The sequence below is a fragment of the Tachyglossus aculeatus genome, chromosome 1, assembly GCF_015852505.1.
Source record: "Tachyglossus aculeatus isolate mTacAcu1 chromosome 1, mTacAcu1.pri, whole genome shotgun sequence".
Taxonomy (NCBI): Eukaryota; Metazoa; Chordata; class Mammalia; order Monotremata; family Tachyglossidae; genus Tachyglossus; species Tachyglossus aculeatus.
In genome coordinates, this window is record NC_052066.1 from 150,129,329 (window position 1) to 150,153,420 (window position 24,092).

Genomic DNA, 24,092 nt, shown 5'->3' on the forward strand with positions numbered 1-24,092 from the left:
TCACATTGTGTAACTTACTCTGCCAAATGCTTAGTGCAGGGCAATGCACCCAGTAAGCACTCCATCAACACCCTTGATTGAGATTTACACCTCCTCCAGGAGGCCTTCCCAGACTGAGCCCCTTCTTTCCTCTCCCCCTCGCCCCCCTCTCCATCCCCCCGTCTTACCTCCTTCCCTTCCCCACAGCACCTGTATATATGTATATATGGTTGTACATATTTATTACTCTATTTATTTATTTATTTATTTTACTTGTACATTTCTGTCCTACTTATTTTATTTTGTTGGTATGTTTGGTTCTGTTCTCTGTCTCCCCCTTTTAGACTGTGAGCCCACTGTTGGGTAGGGACTGTCTCTATGTGATGCCAATTTCTACTTCCCAAGCGCTTAGTACAGTGCTCTGCACATAGTAAGCGCTCAATAAATACGATTGATTGATTGATTGATTTACAACGAAGTAAATTACGTTAACCTGTGGCTAAGTTGTGCGATTGGCTTTGGGTGCACCAACTCCTCTAAGCTTTTATTTCCTCGGACTCTCGTGCATAAAAAAGGGGCCAGCTTCCACATGAAAGGAATCCCCTCCAATCTGTGCACCCTCAAGGGTCCAGCTCTGATCTATAGTGCAGGATCTGTTCTTGATACAGTAGGTGTGTATTATTAACCTACCTGTACCATGCCCTCTATTCCATTGAGCATATCTCTTAAGCCTCCATATAGTTTTTTATTTGAAGAATAGAATTTGCCACCAGAACCTACTGTCATCCAAATTTTCACTTTGTAAACAACTTTTTGATATATTTAGCTTAACTGCCCTCTGAAAATCCGTGTACATGAAATGAATGATTAACCGGAGCGGATAGCTGGGACGATATATATCATTTAAGAGACTTCTTGTGGTTCGGATCCTAATTCCCACCCCCACAGATGGAAAAGAGTTGTTAGTTATAAAACAGTGCTTTGTTTCTTTTGAAAACTATTTATTGAAATGAAATGTTCTCCTTTGAATCGGAATGATTGCCTTATTTTGAAAGGATTTTTTTTTTTTTGAAAAATACCCTCACAACTGAAAAATATTTTGTTCACCCGCGCAGCTCTTTGTCAGCCGTTTCACAAGTGCACTTGACAAATCTGAATCAGGAGCCACCTAATGATGAATTCTGTTTATTTTTGTTCTCCACAAAGGTTTTGTTGTTTGAGGTTACAAAAGGCTGGAGCTGATTTATGTAACACCCATTAACTGTTTATTTAGTTTAAGTACATGTCTGCATCTCTTCGTTCTGATCCACCTGAAAAATTTGCATGCTGCGCAGCAGCCATCTTCTCCTATACTTTATTAAATATCTGTCAATTATAAATATCAAGGTTTTACATTAATGTCAAGATAGTACATCAAAAATTCATGGAATATGTGACTTTTTCCAAGGGTATTTAATACTTAATGCATTTGTGTCATTTTTCTTTCTAGATATATTGACAGGTTTTATTAAGTGTTTGTTAGGGAGATTTCATTTTTACCAAGGGACTGTAAAGAGAAGCTGCATGGTAAATCAGTTTGAAAAATCAGGATATTGTTCATTTTTGCATCTCTAAATGCCAGTAACCTCTAGGTTTTATTTTTATTGCTTCATGGTTTCTTTTTTGCTCCATGCTGATGGTTCATCAAAGAAATGTAATATGACCCTAAAATGCTGACTTCAGTATACTTTAATTTACGTAACTCTCAATCCTGGAATCGTGCCGGATGGTAAGTGCTTAAAAATACAGTAGTTACCTATTTTGGACTATTTGTATGAGCTTGCTCCTTTTGAAAAAAAAACTTTTTTTTTCTTTAATTAAAAACTTGCTGTTTACCCAGAGTTAATATCCAACAAGATATTGCTTGTCTGTAGTAGTGGACAGCACTCGTATCTACCAGCTCTATTGTATTGAACTCTACCAAGCACTCAGTACAGTGCTGTGCATACAGTAAGCACTCAATAAATACCCATGATTGATTGATACTAGTAATAGGAGGAGCAGGAGGAAGAGGTATTATTTAGCATCCCTCTGGGTGCAGTGAGCACTCTGTGGAGCATGTGAGCCTACACTCTAACAAGGTATCAGGTGGGTGTCTGTCTTTTAGGGGCAACAACTATAACATCTGGGAAATGGGTAGTCATTTGGGATGTGGAAATAGTAATCCTTTTATCCTCCCTCTTTTTTAAGGCCGGTTTTTCAGAAATAGTAGTGTCCCACTTCACCATCTACAAATGGTTATCACAGGCAAACCAAGAGGGAGGATGCACTGTTTAAAAACAATTCGTGAATGCTTAGCAATAGCTTCAGACCTCTAGAGTAGCATGGATTATGGCATTTTTAGCTATGCCCTCTAGACTGTAAACTCCTAGTGGGCAGGGAAACTGTCTAACCGACCCTGTGATTCTGTATTCTCTCAAGCGCTTAGTGCAGTGCTGTGCACCCGGTAAGAGCTCAATAAATGCCATTGATTGATTGAAGCCCCAGTTTGGTGGGATGAAATATCCTTGCTGGTAGGGCTTTTGATGCCTCTGAGGTCCCCATGTAGTAGTTGGTACATCACAGGGCACTGTGATCCTGAGAAGCAGGGTGGCCTAGTGGAAAGAGATTGTGGGTTCTAATCCCACCTCTGCCACTTGTCCGCTGTGTGACTTTGGGCAAGTTCACTTAATTTCTGTGTGCCTCAGTTACCTCATCTGTAAAATGGGGATTAGGACTGTGAGCCCCCCGTGGGACAACCTGATAACCTTGTATTTACCCCAGCGCTTAGAACAGTGTTCGACACATAGTAAGCACTTAATAAATACCATTATTATAATAATGATTATTATTAATCCATTCATTCAGATGCATTTATTGAACACTTACCATGTGCGGAGCACGGTACTAAGCGCTTAGGAAAGTACAATACAGCAATAAAGAGAGGCAGTCCCTGCCCGCAGCGAGCTCACAGCCACTGTTGATAGTTGGCTGTCAGAATACTTCTGGTTTTTGTTACATTTGCATTCAGGTGGTTATCAACACAATCAGTACTGTCCAGTGAGAAACGATGTAGTTTGAGCTGTGGCCATTTCACATTCCCGGAAGAGCAGTTGGACCTAGGCAGAGCACAGGACTAAGAGTCAGGAGCCTTGGCTTCTAATAATAATAATAATAATAATAATAATAATAATAGTGTAATGATGGTATTTGTTAAGCACTTACTATGTGCCAAGCACTGTTCTAAGCACTGGGATAGATACAAGGTTATCAGGTTGTCCTATGTGGGGCTCACAGTATCAATCCCCATTTTACAGATGAGGTAACTGAGGCCTAGAGAAGTGAAGTGACTCGCCCAAAGTCAAACAGCTGACAAGTGGCGGAGCCGGGATTAGAACCCACGACCTCTGACTGCCAAGCCCGGGCTCTTTTCACCAATCCTGGCCCCACCAGTTGCCTGCCGAGTGACATGGGGCTAGTCAAATATCTTCCCTCAGTGGAGCGAGCACGGGCTTTGGAGTCAGAGGTCATGGGTTCGAATCCCGACTCTGCCCCATGTCTGCTGTGTGACCTTGGGCGAGGCACTTAACTTCTCTGAGCCTCCTCTGTAAAATGGGGATTAAGACTGTGAGCCCCACGTGGGACAACTTGATCACCTTGTATTCCCCCTCAGCGCTTAGAACAGTGCTCTGCACACAGTAAGCACTTAACAAATGCCATTATTATTATTATTATTATTATTCCCTGTGCCTCAGTTTCTTCGAGTGTGAAATGGTGATTCAGTACCTGTTCCCTCTCCCCATTGGACTGTGAATTGGACTGTGAGACAGAGATTGAGTGCGATCTGATTTTATCTTGCATCCGTCTTGCTTAACACATAGCAAGCGCTTAACAAATACCACAAGAGAAGCAGCATGGAGTAGTGAGAGAAGCAGCCTGGCACAGTGGGTAGAACACAGGCCTGGGAGTTAGAAGGTGGGCTCTAATCCCGACTCCACCACTTGTCTGCTGGGTGACCTTGGGCAAGTTATTTCACATCTCTGGGCCTCAGTTCTCTCATCTGTAAAATGGGGGTTGAGACTATGAGCCCCATGTGAGACAGGGACTGTGTCCAACCCGACTTGCTTGTATCCTCCCCTGCGCTTAGGACAAAGCCCGGCACACAGTAAGTGCGTTACAAATACCACAATTATTATTACCACCGTTATCATTATCATCGTTATTATTATCGCCACCCTTTGATGAATTTGCTCTAAGAAGTTCTTGGCCTGGCAGGAACATCAACAGAGAATAATTCCAAGATTAATGTAGCATCCTCATCAATCGTATTTATTGAGCGCTTACTGTGCGCGGAGCACTGTACTAAGCGCTTGGGAAGTACAAGTTGGCAACATATAGAGACAGTCCCTACCCAACAGTGGGCTCACAGTCTAAAAGACTGTGGTAATGTATATCTTTCCTTCCAAAGAAACACTTTGTTTCTTTAGCAGAAAATGGGCTTACATTAAAAAACAAAACAAACCACTGAGCTAATTCCTCCAGTTAACCCCGTGGTTCAGTAGTACATTGGTACTTTGGGAGAAGCTTTGAATCCCCCAGACCACCGAGGGACCGTTAGTGTTGGCTCCATTCATTGATGCAGTGCACTGATCGGGGCAACACCTCCCAAAATGCCTAGCTTACTACCAGGGAGTAAACTTAGACACAGGGAAAATTGGGCTCATTATTCATTCCGTCAAGATCCGTAAATGAAAGCTGCTGGAAATAGGAACTTCTCTTACCCTCACCGAAGTTTTTCAGGATGCACAATACGGGCGTCTGGTCTTCCTCATTTCAGGGAAATCCTCTTCCCCTCGTAGGCGAGTCTTTCCTTAAATGGAGGCGCTGTAATTAGTATCGCTTAATGCAGTTTTTGTGCGACGATTTCAAATTTCTAATGAAGCACATTGTCTGTGCCTTCAGTGACTGTATGATTTTCCCACCCAGGTTTTTCTTGTGAGTCCTGTTGAGGGACTGTCTACTGAGTTTCGGTATTTGGATGTTTATGGAAAAACCCAGCGGTTTTTATTGGTGATAAGGTATCATAAAGGCCTTGCCACGGAGTGGGTCGTGAGACTGTGAGCCCACTGTTGGGTGGGGACTGTCTCTATATGTTGCCAACTTGTACTTCCAAGCGCTTAGTACAGTGCTCTGCACACAGTAAGCGCTCAATAAATACGATTGATGATGATGATGATGATGATTAGGCTTTTATGGAAGAAATAACTGCACAGTTTTCTTAGCATCACATCCTAGCACCAGAAGGTGGCATTAGTGCTTTAGGAATCGAAAAATCGGTCCGTGAATCTACAATGTCAGATTTTGCACCAGTGTCAGTGTCTTGCCCATGACTTCGTGGCCGAACAGCTTTGCACTCAGAAGTAAAATGCAGGAAGCAATAAAATGATTTTCAGCAGGTATCCATCACCGTGATGTAAGGCAATGTAAATGTAAATGTTGCCCGTTTAAATCAGAAAAAAATCTGAACTTGGAATTCTGTCGTGTTTTCCCACCTGGTTCCTTGTGACTTGTTCGGTATAGAAAGTAAGGAGGTTAAATATTTAAAAGTACTTTGGCTTGATCAGTAGGAAAGGAAATGTTCCAAGGAAGGGTTGTCGTTTTGGTACTTTAGGACATTGAATTCATTTTGTGGCTCTCCTTTCTTTAGGAAGCTTCCACTCCTCCTACTTAACTGCACTGTTCAGGAACTAGAATGAGGAACATGGCTCAGTGGTAAGAGCACGGGCTTTGGAGTCAGAGGTCATGGGTTCAAATACCGGCTCCGCCACTTGTCAGCTGTGTGACTTTGGACAAGTCACTTAACATCTCTGGGCCTAAGTTACCTCATCTGTAAAATGGAGATGAAGACTGTGAGCCCCATGTGGGACAATCTGATTACCTTGTAACCTCTCCAGTGCTTGGAACACTGCTTTGCACATAGCAAGTGCTTAATAAATGCCATTATTATCATTATTATTATTATTATTATTATTATTATTATTATTATTCCAACGCTTAGAACAGTGCTTTGCACAGAGTAAGTGCTTAACAAATACCATCATTATTATTACTATTAATATGATTTCTAGAGATAAATTCCCCTATGATTTCTAGGGATACATTCCCTGTGATCCTGCAGCTACCAATATGGATCCTATTACCAATAGTCAAACCTCATAAATTTATCTTTATCAGTATTAATACTATTAATATTATCTCGATTAAAATAGTCACGATTGGACCACTTGGCCTCAAGACATACCAATCAATTTAAAATTAGAGAAGGGAAATGTTAAACTCATTTTATTTGAATACATCTCCACTTCACTTTGAACTTGTGTCACTGGGTTTGCTACAACAGCTAGAGAAATCGTTTAGGAAAATGTACTGTAATTCTTAATAGGGTTTCTGGTCCTTAATGATTCACGCTTTCCCATTTTGAGGGGTAATTCTCTGAACTTACTCTTTGAGAGTGAAAAGTCAAAACCATTTCAAGCAGTTCATAGTGCAGTGTAAAATTTCTTGAAGGAAAAACGGAGTGGTCTCCCTGGGGATTCAGCCCCAGAATCACTCCAAAGTTTCAGGGAATACACCTCTCTGGGATGACATCAAAATTAGTCTCTATATTTGTTTGGCTTTAATGCATACGATGTTGTTGGCCGTGTATTTCACCAAATAATGCAATCCTATGAATAATTTTCTTGTAACGGTTAAGATCATTTTTCCTGTTTTTGTGTTACTTTGTCCCTCCACTTGAGGATGAGTTTTGTCGGCGGGCGAATTTCATCTTCCCAGCCACTCGTAATATTAAAGTTTAGGTGACAAGGCTGTGGATTTCTGGTCTGATTTCTTTCAAAGGGTTAAAACGGGGCTGAGCGTTAGATGAAGGGAAGGCAGCACCTGGGAGCTAACACCCAATTGGCAGTCTTTTGTAATATATAATTTGCCTAAAATTGCGCACTGAGCACAAGCTTTTGTTTTCTAATTGATTTACGGTTTGAGCCACTTTTACCTCATCCCCTACTGTCCTGCACACGGTGCCAGCGAGTACATTACAGTGAGAGATGATAAATTACCATGCACTTGTGATGCTAATGCGTCAAGAGTAAAAACTGCATACTACATGGAGCTTCATGCATTAACAGTGGTGCAGAGATACAGCCAAGCAAAATTTCATTTGTATCGCAGAAATAACCATTTGTTCATTTGATCGCTTACTGCAATCTGTCTATCAGACTGTAATTGAAACCGAAGATTAAAATTATACCGTTACAGCTTTTAATTTCTTAATTGAAGTAAAGTTTCAAAGTGCTTGAAAGGTCTAAAGGAGGGGAGGAGGCAGTCAGGGTAAAATATTCTCCCATAAGTGTCAAGTGTGGGACATTTGACAAACTGCTCTTTTGTCCATAAAAGTGGCGAGATCGGAAAGAATCCTAAAAGCTTTTTTTAAAACATACTGCTTTCGCTCCTTATTTAATTGACATAGTTTTTACATTGTGACTCCGTCTTACACTATATTGGGTTTCTAATGCTCTCGACATTTCCTTTAACTTTCGGTGCAGGAAACACGTGCATTGTACTTAGATTTTTTTTTAAATTTTACCTTTTTAACTGGCTCATCACAGATGAGCTTAAAGACCCTGGGAAATTGTGCCTTTTGTTGATATGAGAAAAGATTTGAAAGAAATACAGACTGAAGTTCAAAGCATTTTCTGATTCAAATCAACAAGGAATGTTAGAACGCATACCCAACTCTGGATCTGATTTTTTTGTCGTTGTTTTGTTTATATCATTCATTCATAGCTGGGTTTTTCCTCAGCATTTCCTAAAGGCAGAGACCACCTTAAATTTTATTTTTGTGCGGTGTCTGTGGGCTCCAGTCTCGAAATATGAAGAAGCAGATTTATGGCGGCTGCTGGGCACAACAAATTAAGTTGACAGTGATGTATGAGGGCATAATAGCATGATGATCCCTCTGTAGCGCGGCTGGACGCCTCCTGCTTCATTTGGCTCTTGTTAGGATCTGTTAGGCAGCTAAATAATGAAATTCTGCTGACTGATTTCTGTTTCCCCCCTTTTTCTCTTTCCCCTTCTACTTTCCAAAACTTCTCATTCCCAGACCCATCCTAATGCCAACAAATTGCCCTTGAAGGATTCTTTCACTTATGAGGACTACAGGTTGGTGTGCTGTTTTTGTGTTTGGTTTTTTTTTTTTTTCCATAAATGGAACTTGGGGTTTTGGAAAGTGAAGAAATGCTTCAGGAAGAAGTGACCCTGCTGTGACCGTTTAAAGCATCAATTTATGATAGACCAGTGATACTCTTTCAGAAGTTATAATGAATAGAGTAGATAAGTATCAGTATTTTATTAGCCCTATAGAAATTGCCATTAACCTGGAGTGGAGGGAGATTAGTTTAGGTAGCCGAATGGCTCTTGAGATTAAGATTAGTGAGGTGATGGGGGTTGGGGATTGGTTTTTCCTTAAGAATATTTTAGTCTAAAGCAGGGTCATCTTGTTAAATAAAATAATTTAACTCGTTGGGCATTTTTAAAAAAATATAGCTTGGGGAGTTGCTGTAACTCTTGGAAAATTTACTCTAAAAGGGAGAGTGTATATGTTCCACAAGTGTAGACTCAAGGGAGTAGAGTTTACATTTTGCATCATAAAGGTGTGGTGGGTTTAAAAATCATGAACTGATGGCAGCAGTGATTATTTGAAGGAAACTTTCTTCAGCTCTAAAGTGCGACTTATGCAATTCCTTCTCCTGCCCCAATTCAGATTGAAATACATTCTCCCTAATCTCTTGTGGCCGTTTCTTAGTGGAAAGCTGTGGAAATTGGTGGGATCTCTCACTTGAGCCCCTCCATCTAATCTGGTTGTAATTTGTTGGTCTAATGTGTTTGGTGGGGAAAATTACTTCAAAACCTAACTTTGTCTCTTGCCGTTTCAGATGGGCAGTGTCTTCTGTTATGACGCGACAAAACCAAATTCCAACAGAAGATGGTTCCCGAGTGACTCTGGCTTTGATTCCTTTATGGGATATGTGTAATCACACCAATGGGCTGGTAAAGATTTGATTTACATTGTTTATAAGCATTTCATTAGCATTGACACTTGTTCTAGTCAGGGTTCCTTAATTAATATCCTTTGACAAAAGCTTTTTTTAAAATCAGAATTCCACCTACCCTTAACCCCTTCTCTTTTCAGTTTGCCTATTCAGCCATTCCCCCTGCCCAAGAGAGCCCTTGATTTCACTTTATTTTGCTTTCCCATCACTATCACTCACACCATTAATATTTAGAGAGTTGGCAGTTAGAACTGTGAACCCATCTTATCCTAGATTTTAATTATTTTTTATTTTTTAAATACACAATTCCTGGGCTTTGAGGAACTGTGTTTCCTGTTCTGGTTTTGATGGGGTATTTGTAAATAGTAATAATAATAATTAAGCCCTTTCTGGGTGGCAAGCACGCCTCACTATTGGCTTCAAAGCTCTTCATCACCTCGCCCCCTCCTACCTCACCTCCCTTCTCTCCTTCTACATCCCAGCCCACACACTCCGCTCCTCTGGTGCCAACCTCCTCTCTGTGCCTCGATCTTGCCTGTCCTGACGTCGACCCCTGGCCTACGTCCTACCTCTGGCCTGGAATGCCCTCCCTCCTCAAATCCTCCAAACAATCACACTTCCCTCCTTCAAAGCCCTACCGAAGGCTCACCTCCTCCAGGAGGCCTTCCCAGACTAAGCCCCCCTTTTCCTCAGCTCCCCCTCCCCATTGTCCTGACTCGCTACCTTTGCTCTACCCTCCCTCCCTGCCCCACAGCACTTGTGTATATATGTACATATCTATAATTTATTTATATTAATGCCTGTTTACTGGTTTTGATGTTTATATACCTATAATTCTGTTTATATTGATGCTGTTGATGCCTGTTCACTTGTTTCAATGTCTGTCTTCCCCTTTCTAGACTGTGAGCCCTTTGTGGGCAGGGATTGTCTCTCTTTGTTGCTGAATTGTACTTTCCAAGTGCTTAGTACAGTGCTCTGCACACAATAAGCACCCAATAAATATCATTGATTGAATGAATGAATTAATACTAAGTGCTGGAATAGATACCTCCTTCCCTTCCCCACAGCACCTGTATGTATGTATATATGTTTGTACATATTTATTACTCTATTTATTTATTTATTTATTTATTTATTCTACTTGTACATATCTATTCTATTTATTTTATTTTGTTAGTATGTTTGGTTTGGTTCTCTGTCTCCCCCTTTTAGACTGTGAGCCCACTGCTGGGTAGGGACTGTCTCTATATGTTGCCAACTTGTACTTCCCAAGCGCTTAGTACAGTGCTCTGCACACAGTAAGCGCTCAATAAATACAATTGATGATGATGATACAAGCCAATCAGGTCAGTGATAGTTTCTGTCCCAAATGGAGCTTACAGTCTAAGTGGGAGGGAGAACAGACATTGGACTTGAATAATTCAAATCTATGTGAAGTTCTGTGTTTTTTGTTTTAAATTGATTGCTGTAAAAAAGGATCTTGAAATTAAGAATCTATTTGATGGGCAGGATAGTTTATGTTTGAGACCTTGATCTTAACTATTATTTTCTTAATATCTAGATATCCACTACATGAGTGGATAGAAATTAATCACCCACCAATGTTGCTTGCTTCTAACAAAATCCCAAAAACCTAGATATGGAAGAAGAAAAGGAAAAATTAAATGTAGTTCAATAAAGTCAACCAATATTACAGAGTATATAAAAACTTTTAAAAAGGCAAAAATATTCAGAAAGAATTTTGTACCTACAGGCCAGCTCTGTGTTGCTTAGTATGAGCTCTTTCCTAGTTTGCCAGTTCAATGTGAATAACTTCATCATTTAAAATCTTGAACAATATTACTCCTTTTTAAATGCAAGAGATCAGCAGTTTGTCCTTTAAGAAGCAATTTGCCTTCATGCAGGGAAGAGGCACACCACAGTTCTTTGTGTTATACTAAGGTTACACTGGTCCAGTATGCAGACTCAAAGGAATACGTGGAAAAAATAGGGGCATGAAGGTAGAATTAAAAATGGTTTGTGAGTCAAGGGCTTCCTATCTTGAAATAGCCCTATTTAGACTTTATTTGGGAGTAGACAGCTGTGAACTGGTGTTATTGCCAGTTTCCTTGCCCCTTGTCCCTTTATCCCCTTCCCCCCCACCCCCAAAAAAAATTCCTGGTTCCCTGGAAGCATTTCCCTGCACATGAGGATTTGGAGAACACAAATGGAAAATCATATTCCGAAACTGGGATCATTCAAGTTCTCTTCAGGATGTCAGTTTAATGTCTTTATTGTCACCATCCTTGAGGAGATAGGGGAAAGGTCTTGGTAGCAAAATATTAATAATAATGGTATTCGTTAAGCTCTTACTATGTGTCAAATACTGTACTAAGCGCTGGGGTGGATACAAAGCAAATCGGGTGGGACACAGGCCCTGTCCCACATGGGGCTCACAGTCTCAATCCCCATTTTGCAGATGAGATACATTATGCCCAGAGAAGTGAAGTGACTTGCCCAAGGTTACACAGCAGACAAGTGGCAGAGCCAGGATTACAACCCATGACCTTTTGACTCCAAGGCCAATGCTGTACTTTGGAGTTCATTCACTCATTGTCGTATTTATTAGCCCTTACTGTGTGCAGAGCACTGGGAGAATACAGTATAACAATAAACAGACACATTCCCTGCCCTCAACGAGCTTACAGTCTGTAGGGGAAGGCTCACTGCTCGCCATTGTTGGCAACTTCGTAGTCAGAGCCCTGTAGATCAACTGTAAAAAAAAATAATCATTTTTCTTGCATGTCAGATACAGGGGCAGTATAGGGCTTAAATAGTAAGAGGGGGGAGAGAGAGAGAGAGAGAGAGTGTGTGTGTGTGTGTATCATAAAAACACATTTGAAACCATTAGTAGACCTGGGCTCTGGTGACTTCTGAAAAAAGTACGGCTGCTTTCAGAAGATTGTCAAGATCTTTAAGGCTATTCCATGGTGATCTGGCTGGCTTTGCCAGAATTGGAGGGGGTGTCATCAGATCTATTCTCATCAGCAATAGAGTTATGTAGGGCTAGCGGGGTACTAGAACAGTCTCGTTCAGCCTAATCTCTGCGGTCAGGCATCAAGGAACCTGGAAGGTGGTGTCAATAAGAATCCAGTCTTCTGGGAAATCCAACTCGACAGGCTGAGAGCAGCATCAGAAATCCGTGTCACTCATTCAGTATATCATATATGCTGCAAAGTTCCAGAAGCCAACACAAGAGAATGCAGTTGATAATAAACCACTTCTGACCTTTAGGCCGAAGAAAACCAAAGTTATACGCCAGCCCATACTTGCCAAACCTTACCCACAACCAAGCATTAGCATCGGCTTCACAGGGTAACACATTGTCCAATGATGCAAGGATAGACAAGTAGGTAGAAAACCAAATCAAGAAAGTAAGTTTGCCTAGGAAGACACAAAGACATGGTGCCATCATGCCATTGGGATTCAGACCAAACCAGAGATATGTGGGGCAGTTCTTGGTGGCAGAGAAACCTATATTCAAATTCAAATAATCATCACCGTCATTATTATTGTAGTATAGAGAAGCAGTGTGGCTCAGTGGAAAGAGTGCGGGCTTGGGAGTCAGAGGTCAAGGGTTCGGATCCTGACTCCGCCACTTGTCAGCTGTGTGACCTTGAGCGAGCCACTTAACTTTGCTGTGCCTCAGTTACCTCATCTGTAAAATGGGGATTACGACTGTGAGCCCCACGAGGGACAACCTGATCACCTTGTATCCCCCCCCAGTGCTTAGAACAGTGCTTCACACATAGTAAGCTCTTAACAACTACCGTCATTATTATTATTTGTTATGCGCTTACTATTTGCCAAGCACTATACTAAGCACCGGGGTAGAGAAAATATAATCAGATCCCATTCGGGACCCACGGGCTAAGTAGGGGGGAAAACAGGCATTGAATCCCAATTTTACAGATGAGGGAACAGGCACAGAGACTTTAAGTGACTTGCCCAAGGTGGTACAGCAGGCAAATTGCAGAGCTGAGATTAGAACACAGGCCCTCTGATTCCCAGGGCCGCTTTCCACTAGGCCACGTTGCTTCTAGAGCACTGGCCCCCATGTCACCAGTGAGAAGTGCTTAACGTCGAATACCGAGTCATTATCACAGACAACATGGTCCCGTAATCCTGCCGAACCCCTCAGCATGAAACCGCGCTCGATGCGTCACGCTTCTCCTGGGCGGGACCTGGAGACAGATGAGATGCCCAAGCAGCTGCTCTGTGTTGAGCTGGAATGGGACAATGCTAAATAGAGGGGCTAGAAGAGAAAGCTGAAAGACAAACAGCCCCTGGGATTATTGTGGGATTGCGGTGGATAGATGGCAGACAGCAGCGGAAGATGGGTCAAGCTGGCATTCAGCTTGAAATGGGGCGCAAGGGGGTGATCCTGTTGGAGCAGAGATTTTGGGATGATGGGCAGCGTCAAGACAGAGAAACGGAGACAGATCCAGCCACTGCCAGGACAGAAGGTAGCAGCGCAGTAAGAGACAGTCTTTAAGTGTACATGTTGTATAAAGACCATTGGTTATGATTCATTATTCTTGCATATGCTTATAGATCCTTCATCTTCAGCCTGTGCTGTCTATCTCTAGATGTGTATTTACACATACCACACACCCAAAAACAAGCCCAGTGTCTTGAACGTTCCTACTGCTAGGGTAGGACTCTCCCAGAAGGTGTTCGGGCATTTGCCTGTCTACTTGTTTTGTTTTGTTGTCTGTCTCCCCCTTCTAGATTCTGAGCCCGTTGTTGGGTAGGTACTCTGTATGTTGCCGATTTGTACTTCCCAAGAGCTTAGTAAAGTGCTGTGCACACGGTAAGCGCTCAATAAATACGATTGAATGAATGAATGAGTTTGCCTGGTGGCCATAGAGGGGTTTGTGTTTTGGTTTGGTTGTTTTGCAGTTTTTCAGGAAAGTGTGAAGGGCAGCAGGATCTGTGGAGAGGACTAGACTCTTGCTCCCTCTTGATGGCACATTCATTCATTCAGTTGTATTTATTGAGCGCTTACTGTGGGCAGAGCAGACTTCGTGCGCGCCAAGAAGCAGTGTGACTTAGTGGATGGAGCCCGGGCCTGGGAATCAGAAGGACCTGGGTTCTAATCCCAGCACTGCCATTTGTCTACTTTGTGACCTTGGGCAAGTCATTTCACTTCTCTGGGCCTCAGTTACCTCATCTGTCAAGTGTGGATTGAGACTGTGAGCCCCACATGGGACAGGGACTGTGAGCAACCTGATTTGCTTGTATCCACCCCACCGCTTAGTACAGCGCCTGGCATATAGTAAGCACTTAACAAGTACCACAATTATCATTATTATTCTAATCTTGGCTCCACCATATGGCTGCCATGTGACCTTGGGCAAATCACTTTACTTCTCTAGGCCTCAGTTGCCTCATCTGCAGAATTGAGATTAAGACTGTGAGCCCTTTGTAGGACAGAGCCCTCTATATCCCTCTGAAGGATAGTTTGTATTTATCCCAGCGCTTAGTACAGTGACTGGCATGTAGTAAGCGCTTAATAAGTACCATACAAGATGGTTTGGCTGCTCAGAATTTGGGGGGCCTGCAGATTGAAGGAATCCTATCTTGCATGCTACAGATTTTCAGTACTCAGAATCCACTGCTCCGGATTTTAGGCTTGCATAGGAGAAAGTATGGAGATCAATTAATACAGAGATTGAACTTGACTAGGAGAAATGCAGTATATAGAATGAGCCAAAGGGGAGATGGGAGAGCCTTGGGGGCCTTGGGATGTGTTTATTGGAGAGGATTTTATTTGTTAGCCACTGTGTGAATGAATTTTGCTTGCTGCTTGCGGTTGGTGTGCAAAAGTGGGGTCTGCATTCTTAAAACAAGGGATTGAAACACAATGAGAAAATGACTGGTTATGAATGCAATTATGAGACAAAAGGATCCAGGGGACAAAGGACAACAAGCTGTACATGAGTCAGCAGTAGAACACTATTTTTAAGAGGGAAGTATAGCACTGGAATGCATAATTAAGAGTGTAGCACATAGAAATCACAAAGCAATCTGTGCTGTATTCCACTAGTCAGGCTTTTGATAATAATCATTTTTGTTAATGTCTTCAGAGTGCAGAGAACTGAACTAGACTCTGAGGAAGTTATCATGTAAATGGAGATGTGTAACTGGCTTCAAGGAGCGTAAAATCTTAGATGGGGAGATAATACAGATAGGAAATTTCAGCTCTTCCAAGCAATAAACAATGATAGAATTTACAATAGTCATGGCATAATGAAAACAATCAAGCAGCTTGGCCTGGATGTCAGAAGGATCTGGTTTCTAATACTGGCTCCGCCACTTGTATGCTGTGTGGTCTTGGGCAAGTCACTTCACTTCTGTGTGCCTCAGATAAGTTACCTCATCTGTAAAATGGGGATTGAGACTGTGAGCCCCATGTGGGAGAGGAACTGTGTCCAACCCGATTTGCTCGTCATAATAATAATAATAACGATAATTATCGTATTTGTTAAGCACTTACTATGTCCCAAGCACTGTTCTAAGTGCTGGGGTAGATACAAGGTAGTCAGGTTATCCCACATGGGGCTCACAGTCCTAATCCCCATTTTACAGATGAGGAAATGTTGAAGCCCAGAGATGTGAAGTGGCTTGCCCAGGGTCACAGAGCAGACAAGCGGTGGAGCCGGGATTAGAACCCTCGTCCTCTGACTCTTGCCACTAAGCCACGCTGCTTCTCATGTCTCATATCTACCCCAGAGCTTAGTACAGTGCCTGGCACATAGTAAGTGCTTAACAAATACCACAATTATCATTATCATTATTATTAGTACAATGTTCTGCACACAATAAATACTTAATAAATACTATTGCTACTGCTACTAAAGGTGAGAATTCATGTCTGTCATGGCCAAAGTGATCTCAGTCCCACTCCAGAATCCTATCAGTTTTCTCCCAGCCTTTTCCTTGGTGATGAGAGAAGCTTGCACCTGTCCTCTACAGCAGTAGTAAATTGGGTTGTCGGAGGGGCCTGATCATCAGGTTTTGCTCAGTCAGTCTATCAACCAGTTGTGCTCAATGAGCCCGTACGATGTGTAGAGAGCACTGTACTAAGTGCTTGGGAGAGTATGATACTCTCTTGTACTTGTCCCCCCCCTTCCAACTGCGAGGATCCCTAAAGGTTCAGTTCTGGGTCCCTTTCTATTCTCCATCTTGGGAGAGTACAATACAATCAAGTTGGTAGGAGCATGGCATAGCGGATAGGGCACGGGCCTGGGAATCAAGATGGTTATGGGTTCAAATCCTGACACCACCACATATGTTTGCTGTGTGACCTTGGGCAAGTCACTTTGCTTATCTGTGCCTCAGTTACATCATCTGCAAAATGGGGATTGAGACTGTGAGCCCGACAGGGGACAGGGACTGTGCCCAACCCGATTTGCCCGTATCTGCCCCAGTGCATAGTACAGTGCCAGGAACACCACAATTATTCTTATTATATTCTGTCCAAGATTTACAGGGATAAAAGAGTTTTAAACCCTAAGGCTTAGTTTCTGCCTCCTCTCTGCAGCTGCTGGTTAAGAACAGTATTAGGGCCCCCTATCCCTGGTGTGAGGGAGATTTGCTAGAGCTGTGCTGAGGAACTCAACAATTTAAGCAGAAGCTACAGAATCTGGAGAGGTTCCAGAGGAGAGTATTCAGTACAATTAGAAAGTTGGGAAATAAAGCCTTATGGTCAAAGGAATTAGGGTCGTTAGGATAATTTCCTGGAGAAGAAATGGTTGAGATAACCACCCATCACCTATTTCAAGTCAGTTATGAGGAGGAAGAAACAGAAGAGGAAACAGATCTAATTGCAGCAGACGGGATTTGGGTTAAACATGAGGATCATCTGTTGGGAAGTAAAGTGGCCTAGTGGAAAGAGCCCAGGCCTGAGAGTCAGAGGATCTCGGTCCTAATCCTGGCTTGTCTACTGCGTGACGTTGGGCAAGTCACATAATGTCTCCATGCTTCAGTTTCTTCATCTATAAAAATGGGAATTAAATCCTACTCTCTCCTTCTTAGATTGTGAACCCCACATGGGACAGGGACTGTGTCTGACTTATCTCTTATCTACCCCAATGCTTAGAACAGTGGTTAACACATGGTAAACACTATTATCTGTTCTGTACTTAGATGTGGTTTTCTCCTGTTGAACTTTAATAGTAGCACCCTGGGGGTCAATGCACTCTAAGTGCTTGGGAAGTACAAAAGGAGAGAAGCTCCCTTCCCACAAGGATCTTACACTTCCTTGGGATGATTGTAAAGGGGTGGAATCCTGGCATGAATCGAGTAGACTGATTTGGCTTGATTGAGGCCCTTACCCACCTGCCAGATTACTCTATTACTCTATTTATTACTCTATTTATTTATTTATTACTCTATTTATTATTACTCTATTTAACTTGTACCTATCTATTCTATTTATTTTATTTTGTTAATATGTTTGGTTTTGTTCTTTGTCTCCCCCTTCTAGACTGTGAGCCCACTGTTGGGTAGGGACTGTCTCTATATGTTGCCAGCTTGTACTTCCCAAGCGCTTAGTACAGTGCTCTGCACACAGTAAGCGCTCAATAAATACGATTGATTGATTGTCATTTGAATCAATCAATCGATGGCTTTTATTGAGCACTTACTACATACAGAGTACTGTAATAATAATAATGATGATATTTGTTAAGCACTTACTCATGTGTCAAGCACTGTTTTAGACGCTGTGGTAGATACGAGGTGATCATTTTGGGCACAGTCCCTGTTCCACCTGGGGCTCACAGTCTTAATCCCCGTTTTGCAGATGAGATAGCTGAGGCACAGAAAAGTGAAGTAACTTGCCCAAGCACACAGCAGACAAGGGACGGAGCCGGCATTAGAACCCAGGTCCTTCTGACTCCCAGGCCGCGCTTCTAAGAGCTTGGGAGAGTACAACATAGCAGAATTAGTCCTGCCCATAATGAGTTTACAGACCAGAGGACTGAAATGGCTCAGGTCCCCAGAGGGAATGTGGTGGTGGATGTTTTCATAGTTTAATGTGGGGCAGGCACCCACAATTTAGTTGGTATTTGGCCTCATTCAGAGGCCCATTAGGCCTGACTAGTAAGCTGGAGTGCCCCAAAATGCAAGCAGTTCTAATCAATCAATCAGTGGTATTTATTGAGCACAGCACACTGGTTTCCTCCCTGCCCATAAAGAGCATGCAATTCACATTGCCCCATTCAGCTTTACGTCAAAGATCTCTGTAAACTTAGACTGTAAGTTTAGACTGTAACTCCTTGTCAATATTGTATTGTACTCCCCCAAGCACTTAGTACAGTGCTCTGCACACAGAAGGGCTCAATAAATAGTATTGATCGCATGCTTTGCACACAGTAAAAAATTGATAAATACCATTGATATATTCACTAACGAACTCCCCTGGGGCCAGAGAGCAATTGGGCTCATGGATGGCATTTCTTGCATTAAGACTGCTCAGTATGGTTAAATCCCTGTCTGAATCTGATACCTTCTATCGAATAATAAGAATTGCAGTGTTCGCTAAGCACTTACTCTATACCAAGCACTGTACTAAGCGCTGAAGTGGATACAAGCAAATTGAGCTGAACAACAGTCCCCCATCCACCTGGAGCACACAAACTCAATCTCCATTTTACAGGTGAAGTAACTAAAGCAGAGAGAAGTGAAGTGACTTGCCCAAGGTCACACAGCAGACCAGTGGCGATCCAGGATTAGAACCCGTGACCTTCTGACTGCCAGGCCCTTTCTCCATCCACTATGCCATCCTGCTTCTCTAAGGCATAACATACTGTCAAATTGATTATTGTGGTACTTTATAGTCAAAGTTAATTTGAGTTACAGACCTTCTGTTCCAGTTAAACTTTAGTCTGTCCATCAGCCTTTTTCTCGATATGACCGTTGTTTTGATTGGGTGCATGCGAGACCACAAAATGTCTGTTTTCATGTCAATCTTAGGGTTATTCTTCAGCGCCTTTGGGGATAGTAAAGTTGGGGAGCCTCGCTTCTGCGGTTTCAAGTGAATACAGAAAATTCTACCTGTTGAACTTCGCAGAACTTCTATGAAGAAGTAGTGCATCATCTTTGTGGTCAGGGAACCTGTCTACTAACTCTGTTGTATGGTCCCAAGCACTTAGTACAGTGCTCTGCCCCAGTAAGCGCTCACTAAATACCATTGACCGATACAGCGGCATAGTTCGAAACGATGTTTCCTCAGAAAGCGACCCAAGGCATGGGCAACTTGGAGCCTTGTCCTAAAAGTACCTGTCTAATCACCCGTAGTTTGTAGGCCACTTTTGATCTGTATTAAGCTTCAGTGGGCTAATTTCCCTGAATCTCTGAGTCTCCTGTAAAACCCAGAGAGGAATTCCTGCTCTTTGATGTTGGGATGGATGAGGGCTTGATGGAATGTCTGTGAGCTTCTTGAATATCTGCATGTATAAAACAAAATTCAGAAGGGATTCAACCAGTCATTAGCATTTTAACTTGAGAGTTTTAGGTTATTGGAACTGAGATTTCTAGGTTCATCGTTTTCAAATAAAATCTATCAGGAGCACATAAAAGAATCTTTTTCTCTTTATGCCTCATTCTCTGTGCTCCTATAGAAAATCCTCTTCAGGCTTTCAGAATCATTACTTAACTTTATCTAAAGGGATTATTTGCAATTAAATTGGCGTCCTCTAAAGATTGTATCCCCTAAAGATCAGCAGTTATCCACTCCTGGTTTATTCAGAGAGAAAGTGAAGTGGGAGTTGCAGTATGTGATCCAGAATTCTTACCAGTCAATTCAGGACTTCATGCCACATGGGATACCTTCCACTCTCCATTCAGCATTATAATAAAATGCTGATTTCCGTTTGGGACCAACCAGCTAGAGTCTGCGGAGTGCATTTTCCTAAGAGCAATTCCTTCAATTCAGTAGGTAATTTCCTTCCATGAGGATTTCTAGTACAGGTGGAATTTTAATAATTAAACAACAATCACAAAAGTTATATCATCAAACAAAGGGAATGGGTTTTTTTGGTAGATATGGAATAATGGTGAATTATATGTGGTCCTTTCCAAAGAGATGAGCCTGCTTTAAGAAGGAAAACAACTTGGGAGGTGTTTTTAGGTTTTTGTTTTTGTTTTTAGCTCATTCCTTTCTCCCTTTTTTTGTTGGATAGATTACTACTGGATACAACCTAGAAGATGACCGTTGTGAATGTGTGGCCCTGCAAGACTTTACTGCTGGCGAGCAGGTATGTTTCACAAGGCATAAACCACCTAGAAAAATGATAGCTATCAGCTGAGTTTTAGCTAATGATTTGGGGAGCAAAAAAATCGGCATTTGCATGAGGGATGGTGTATTTTACTAGTTCTCTTCAGCCTCAAACTCTGCATGCTTATGATGTGCAGCCATCATAATATATTTTGAAATGGACCTTGACCTTCACCCACTATTCGTAAAATTAGGTCAAAGGCCACTTTTATCATACTCTCAGCCAAGAAAATGGGCTGAATGAATTCTGTACTCGTGCAATCTAAGACAGTATTATAGAAGTCAATTTTGAATGGCCCAAAAGGCCCTTTAGAATCTTACTGTTTTGTTATTCTTCCTAGTTGGAGAAACATTCTCTTCCTGCAGGAAGGAGCCTTGTAGTCTAGTGGTAAGGATTTCCATGGGTATTCAGGAGCTCTGCAAATGTTTTATTCTTGCATTCAAATCTATATAATTTGGATTTTTCAAGTTTTTATTAAGTCTGGGCTTCTGCATAAACCAGTAAATACCAAACCCATCTTACTCCTTTTGGCCTTATGACCAGAGTGGGTATGGCAAATTGAGCTAATTTATTACCACCGAAACAAATTGCGTTTCTCCGGTATAGTATTGACCTGACATTTTAGTTCTGCACAGAAGAAAGCTTACAAAGTCCACTGTGAGGTGGTGAATTGGCACGTGAACCAGTACTGAAGTTCTCACACTCATTGCTTTAAACTCTTGTTCCAGAATAGACTCTCCTATAAAAAGGAGAGGAAGAGCATGATGAATTTAATTAATGCAGTCTTAAAAGTAATAGACTTGCTGCCCACTGGAAGGAGAAGAGGATAATATAAAAGGTCAGATGAATTCAGAGATCAAGGATTCCTTTGTAAGATACACCTTCAGAGTAGGTAGCAGTCCTTCACTTAGCAGTTGTGGAAAATTGTGGTTTTTTTCGGCCCATATCAGGCAGTCTGGGAAGTTGGTAGAATTGTGCTGCTTGTTGAAATTTTACCATAGCAGTAGATTTTTAAAGCCTAGGTGTATTATGACTTTGTTAGACATTTTGTCTCATTAATTTAAAGTGGGGTTAAATTTGCAAGAAATAACGATCTGTAGACAAGACTGTTCTGAGAGCAGTTGTTAAGCTTTTTTTCTTGTCCCATCATTTTTCTTCTCATCCTCTTAGATTTACATTTTTTATGGCACTCGGTCAAACGCAGAGTTTGTGATCCACAGTGGTTTCTTCTTTGACAATAATTCACATGACAGAGTGAAAATCAAGCTGGGAGTGAGTAAAAGTGACAGGCTTTATGCGATGAAGGCAGAGGTCTTGGCTCGTGCTGGCATCCCAACGTAAGTAAAATGGACTGGTCAGCTCTTCGCTCTGAAACTTGAAATGTGTCCAGTGGCCAAGTGTTTAATTAGGCTGTTATTAAAACTCCTCTTCAGTAGTTTGTCTTAATCCTTTCATCCCTATTACATGGCAAATGTAAACCAATTTACTAATGTTACCGAGATAAACATAATGATGTTGGGCACATTCATAATCCATTCAAGTATATAGAACTGAAACATTCATTAAGTTAAATAAGAACTTTGGTATCTCTAATAACCTTGAAAAGGTTCATAACCTGGATCAGTTTGTTGGATTTCATTCTCTATGTCCAATTCATGATTCTTAGTGATTTTGAGAATTTCTTTTTAATATTTTTAAGAATTTTCTCTGCTGAAGCCATTTTAGTTTGAGGAAAATAAAATTATGATTTCTCATTCTCCGTGGGCGGGGGAATCAATCAGTGCTATTTATTGAGCACTTACTATGTACAAAGCTCTATTCTAAGTGCTTGGGAGAGTATAATAAAATAGAGTTGGTAGACATGTTCGCTGCCCGCACGAGTTTACGGTTAAGAGGGAGATGTAGACATTAATATAAATGAATAAGTTATGATTATGTACATAAGTGCTGTGGGGCCGAGGGAGGGGTGAATAAAGGGTGCAAATCCATGTGCCAGGGTGATGCAGAAGGGAATGGGAGAAGAGGAAATGAGGGCTTAATCTGAGAAGGTCTCTGGAGGAGATGTGCTTTTAATAAGCCTTTGAAAGTGGGGAGAGTGATCGTTTGTCGAATATGAAGAGGGAGGGTATTCCAGGCCAAAGAGGTCGGTGGTGAGATAGATCAGATTGAGGTACAGTGAATAGGTTGGTATTAGAAGAGCAAAATGTGCAGGCTGGGTTGTAGTGGGGAATCAGGGAAGTAAGGTAGGAAGGGAGTAAAGTGATATGCTGTTTGATGCGGAGGTGAAAGGGCAACCATGGAGTTGGATGGGTAATCAAGGTTCATGAGTGGGGAAATGTGGACTGAACATTTTTAAAAAAACGATCCGGGCAGCATAGCAAAGTATGGACTGGGATGGGAAGAGACAGGAGGCAGGAAGGTCGGCAAGGAGGATGATGCAGTAATTAAGGAGGGATGGATAATAATAATGATTTTTATGGTATTTGTTAAGTGCTTTCTATGGGCTAAGCACTGTTCTAAGCACTGGGGTAGATACAGAGTAATCAGGTTGTCCCACGTGAGGCTCACACTTTTAATCCCCATTTGACAGGTGAGGTAGCTGAAGCACAGAGAAGTTAAGTGGCTTGCACAAGGTCACACAGCAGACGAGTGGCAGAGCGGGATTAGAACCCACGTCCTCCGACTCCCAAGTCCGGGCTCTTTCCACTAAGCCACGCTGCTTCTCTAAATGATAAATGCTTGGATTAACATGGTAGCAGTTTGGATGGAGAGGAAAGGGCAGATTTTAGCAGTGCTGTGAAGGTTGAAGGATTTGGTAACAGAATGAATAAGAGGGTTGAATGAGAGAGATGAGTCAAGGATAACATCAAGACTACAGGCTTGTGAGGCAGGGAGGATGGTGATTTTGTCTACAGTGACGGGAATGTCAAGAACAGGACATAGTTTGGGTGGGAGTATGAGGAGTTCTGTTTGGGACATACAAAGTTTGAAGTGTTGGTAGACCATCCAAGTAGAGATGTCCTGAAGGCAGGATTCAGTCAGTCATATTTATTGAGCACTTACTGTGTGCAGAGCACTGAACTAAGCACTTGGGAGAGTACAATATAACAATAAACAGACACATTCCCTGCCCACAACAAGCTTGCAGTCTAGAGGGGGTGACAGACATTAATACAAATAAAATACAGATATGTATATAAGTGCTGTGGGGCTGGGAGGGGGAAATAGAGGGAGCAGGTCATGGTGGTGCAGAAGGGATTGGGAGAAGAGGACAAGAGGACTTAGGGAAGGCTTCTTGGAAGAGATGTGCCTCCAATAAGGCTTTGAAGCAGGAGAGAGTAGTTGTCTGTTGGTTATGAGGAGAGTGGGTGTTCCAGGTTAGAGGCAGGATGTGGGAGAGAGGTCAGCGATGAGAAAGATGAGATCAAGGTACAGTGAGAAGGTTAGCATTGGAGAGAAGGGTGAGGGCTGGGTTGTAGTAGGAGAGTAGCGAAGTGAGGCAGGAGGGGTTAAGGTGATTGAGTGTTTTAAAGCCAATGGTGAGGAATTTCTATTTGAAACTGCAGAGAAGGAGACCAATCAGGACTGGAGATATAGATTGGGGAATCTGCAGAGAGATGATAGTTGAAGCCATGGGAACCAATGAGTTCTCCAAGGGAGTGGG

At 42.1% G+C, this 24,092-nt stretch overlaps 1 protein-coding gene across 2 annotated transcripts in view; it reads left to right on the plus strand.

Moving 5' to 3' along the window:
* Positions 1–24,092, plus strand: part of SETD3 (SET domain containing 3, actin histidine methyltransferase) — a 115,008-nt gene that overhangs the window by 83,721 nt on the left and 7,195 nt on the right. For both annotated transcript variants that reach the window (XM_038749438.1, XM_038749349.1), the window contains 4 exons: positions 8,156–8,214; positions 8,988–9,102; positions 20,333–20,407; positions 21,599–21,765. In XM_038749438.1, the coding sequence (XP_038605366.1) occupies positions 8,156–8,214; positions 8,988–9,102; positions 20,333–20,407; positions 21,599–21,765 (416 nt within the window). The remainder of the gene's footprint in view (positions 1–8,155; positions 8,215–8,987; positions 9,103–20,332; positions 20,408–21,598; positions 21,766–24,092) is intronic.